The sequence below is a fragment of the Fukomys damarensis genome, unplaced genomic scaffold (assembly GCF_012274545.1).
Source record: "Fukomys damarensis isolate Sample0158 unplaced genomic scaffold, DMR_v1.0_HiC HiC_scaffold_20, whole genome shotgun sequence".
Classification (NCBI taxonomy): Eukaryota; Metazoa; Chordata; class Mammalia; order Rodentia; family Bathyergidae; genus Fukomys; species Fukomys damarensis.
In genome coordinates, this window is record NW_022900932.1 from 33736344 (window position 1) to 33740674 (window position 4331).

Sequence of the window (4331 nt, forward strand, 5' to 3'; positions counted from 1 at the left end):
TTTTTTTTTTTTATCATGTCTAATTGGAATCCTATATGCCTTACTTATCTGTATTTCGTATTCTTCCCCTCTGTTAGGAAAGTTTTCTGTCATTAATTCTGCAATCCTATTTCCTATATCTGAAATTTTATCTTCGTATGTTGCATTCTGCTGCAAATGCTTTCAATAGTGTTTTTAATCTCCTGGATACTGCTTGAATCTGTTTTATGGTTTCCATTTCTTTCCTATGCTGGACCTTCATGGCTTCTATCATGGTCCTGAGCTCTTCTGTTCTTTTTGTCAGTTTCTGTTCTAGAGCCTATAATCATGTCTTTCATTGTGCTCACCAACTCTATAGTTATCTGAGAAATTATTTTTGTCTTGAATTTTTCTAGAGCCTGATTGATCTGTTTTGTTAATTCCTGTTGTATGAGTTCAGTGTGTCCTGGTTTTTGTCAGATTTTTCCACCTCATTTCCTGTAGAATTTGCCATTGCTGAACTGGGAATCTGTATTTGTGCTTTGCTTAATTGTTTTCTTATTTTTATTTTTGTTGTTGGGCTGTCCTTGGTTTAATTACTGGGTTAGGACTTTGATCTTCCTGATATAGCTGCTCTTTAGTTTTGCATGTCTAATGACTCAGAGATGCTTAAATCAATCACAACCCTTTAGCCCAGCTAATTCAATTAGCAACACAGTAGCATCAAACACAGCTTAGAAATTGACCATTTGTGGTAGTTATTAATCTGTCATCTTTAATCATTTGAATTTAATCAAAATCTAGGACCAGCCCAAAATATGTTTAAAGTGAATAAATTATTCAGTATAGCAACTTTACTCTTCAGGATGGGGACTTAGAAGGAGTTGAGAGAAGAGGAATAGATAGGTAAAAGAATAGGAGAAGGTTTCAAGTGAAGCCAGAGGAGACAGGATGGTCACGCAAACTCTAGGAAACTGTTGAAGACAAGAGGGAAAGACAGAGTGCAAGAACAAAGACAAGAATACAACAACTTAACAGTAATAGGGAAGCTATAAACTGTACTCACTTTCCTTTGAAACTAATGACCATCAAGCAAAGGAAAAACAGAGAAGAAAAGTAAAAGAAAGAAGAAATTTGAATTAGGGCAAGAACAGGAATGAAAAGGGAGATGAAGAATAACATGAGGGAGCAAGAGACTGAGTGGTAAAAAGAAGGAAGTAAGAATTTGAAGAATGGGAAAAATAAATTTAAAAATAAGAGGAAAAGAAAGAAAAAATGAAGAGGCTGTTACAGGGTATCTCTCTGTTCATACAATATACAATGTGGGCAGCAATGTGCACAACTAAGTCCATTACTCTCAGCTAGCCAACGGCATGGCCCTATGATACAGGCTGATTTCTGGCGGCAAGGCCCAAGTTGAGCTCCCTGACCTCCTGCAGGGTTGAACTCTGCAAGGTTCTACTGCAGGTTCCAGCTGACGTTCCCCTGAAGATAGTCCAAGTTCTGGTGAAAGTTGGTGTTCTCTCCAACTTCTCAACCAAAGAGGCCCGATGTGTCTTTATTGCTGTTGTTCAGTTCCCTTCTATCTTCTTGAACTCAGTAAAATGGCGTTTATGACCGCCTGTGACTCTGCGGCATGAATCCAGGTACCAGCACAACCAGGAGGCCTGAGAGCACGGGTGGGGAGATGCTGCAGAGGTGTCCATGCAGCTGGGTGGTTCTCCCTGGTGTGCTCCAATGAAGGCCCAGGGTGCTGGAGGTGGAGGAGGTGGAGGAGCAGTGAGCTTCCCACACAGCTGGGTGGTTCTCACTAGTCTTTATAGCAACATAATTTTAAATATAATATCTTTGCAGATTATTATAAAGCAAGATTACAGGCTTGCACAATATATAACTAGTTTTTATTATACAAAACTTCAGTAATGTATCTTAGATTTCCATAGAATTAAAGCATCTATTTTTAAAGTTTTTTGTTTTAATTCAACAAACATGTATGAGATGTAAAAAATGATTTAGGAAAGAATATAAATATGTTAAATGTTGTCTAAATGAGATAGAGAAACTTTGCGGTATAAACTATTTGCTTCATATTCCTTTTGCCTTCTAAGAAGACTAAAAATGTATTATCATCCTTCTATAATTTTGTTTTAATAGAAGTTCCTGTTTTAAAATTCTATCTAGTCACTTACTAGGTCTTACTATTTTGTAGGGTATGCTGTTCTCTGTTCAGATTCAAAATTAGCTAGTGTAAGATGTTAAATTACAAATTTTGAAATTTGGGTTAACTATAAGTTCATTGATACTTAACTGTCTCAACTAAATATCTCAGTATAAATTGTCCATAAAGTGTTAATAATGTGAATGAACTAAACTCTTTGAATTATTTTTTCTAGGAAGAACTGAACCCTATTATTGTTAGCCCGCCAGTCCAAGCCATTGATCAGGACCGGAATATTCAGCCTCCATCGGATAGACCAGGCATTCTCTACTCCATCCTTGTTGGTGTGTATCTGCTCACATTTTATACAGTCATTTAGCACTCTGGGACTCCGTTGAAAAGTTCTCATATCAAAGAAAATCCTTTTAATAACAAGTTCTTGTTGAAAATTATTGTTACAGTTATATACAGGGGTTATTTCTTCTCAGTTTCAGTGAAATGTGTAGAAGAATGAATGAAAAGATATAAGAAGCAAAGCAAAATAAGACATTAATCTGCACATGGATAATTTTATCCTCATTAGTTTATGGAGGATTATCTAGAAATAAATTTTTAAAAAAATCAAAGGAAAAGCTTACTGTCTTATTTACTTTTCATCACTATGTTACTATACCCAAGACTCATAGTTTAAAGAAGGAAATGTTTATTTTGGATCACAGTTTGTAGAGGCTTCAGTCCATATCTGACTGGCTCAAAAGCAGGATCACATTACAGAGGTTCATTGGCAAAAGAGAATCAGCTTATGGTGTGGTGGCAGGAAGCAGTGAGATAACACGGGAAGAGGTAGGGAGATAGACCCTTTTAGTCCATGTCCCAGTGACCAGGCTTCATCTCCCAACAGCACAATTAGCTATCGTCTCATCAGTGGACTGATTCATTGATGGCTGTCACATCTCTACGATGTAATCACTCTAAAAACCCCACCTATGATCATATGAGACTTTGGGAGTCCTCCAGATACCATAACACCCTTAGTGTATTTTAATGTAATTAGATAAGATACATAATTCTGATCACACATAACTTAATTAAGGACTATTTTGGAACTATACAGGAAAAAGGAGAAATATCACAGTTAACCCAAGGGCACAGGATACATTATATTCTTGGCTAATTTTTTCCTTGAAAAATTCTGTAGAAGCTGTCCTAATTCTTTCTTAAGCTTATACTGCTAATTGTGCAAAATCAAAAAATGATGAGAACCTGATTATGCTGTTCTTCTTAAATAACTTCTTCTAAAATATGTGTATTGCTGATTTGCTTTGTTTATAAAGTGTAGAGAGACAGATGCATTGCGAGACGGGACCATGCTTCTCTTCATGAAAAAGGGATGTTTTTATAGAAGCTGAGAAAAATAACTTCATGGAGTCCAACATTAGTCTTCAGTTTCTTTCTATGCTCTTGCTTCTACACTATGTGGATACATAATAACCAATAGACAGCAGACACATTCTAAACTATTATTCTTTATCAGTGTAGAAATGCTCTCTATAAAGCAGGCCTGCTGGCACACAACTCTAATCCCAAAAATGATGGAGGCTGAAGCAGAAAGTTTGAAATTTTGGATCCCACTTGAGCAATTTAGTGAGTTTTCATTTCAACATTAAAAAAGGAGGGAGGTTGTAGATGTGGCTGACTGATAGGTTACCCCAGGGTGCAGTCTCCAATACCATGCATACCTTTCCCCCATGCACAGCTTTTTATACAGAAAAGGTCAAGTAATGTTTTTTCAAGCCTTTAGTCTTTAGAACAAACACATACCACTTATTACAGATACAATACTATTAAATTATTTTAAAAGATTTTGGTAGAGATAACATGAAATAGGTCTTATTTAATTAGAAGCTTGATAATGTGTCAATTTTTATGTCAATATTCTGGATGCTGTAGATACAGAGCTGAGAGATACCTGTAATAGGTTAAGAATGGTAGAGTTTGTGTCTAAAAGGGTATCAAAAGATAAATTAAAACACTGGTTCAGGTAATAGAAATATATTTTGCACTGCTTATCCTGCGAGCTCATGAGAATAAAGCAGGTTAATCTCAGGAAGTGTCATTTTTATCAAAAAGACTAGGGAGTTGGGGCCAGGGATTTAGCTCAGAAGTTCGGTGGCCTGCCTTGCAAGCGCAAGGACCTGAGTTCAATCCCTGGTAC

General features: G+C 36.4%; 1 protein-coding gene across 10 annotated transcripts in view; it reads left to right on the top strand.

Moving 5' to 3' along the window:
• Pcdh15 (protocadherin related 15) overlaps window positions 1-4331 on the top strand; it is an 802311-nt gene that overhangs the window by 454067 nt on the left and 343913 nt on the right. For all 10 annotated transcript variants that reach the window (XM_033766616.1, XM_033766617.1, XM_033766618.1 and 7 more), the window contains one exon: window positions 2352-2460. In XM_033766616.1, the coding sequence (XP_033622507.1) occupies window positions 2352-2460 (109 nt within the window). The remainder of the gene's footprint in view (window positions 1-2351; window positions 2461-4331) is intronic.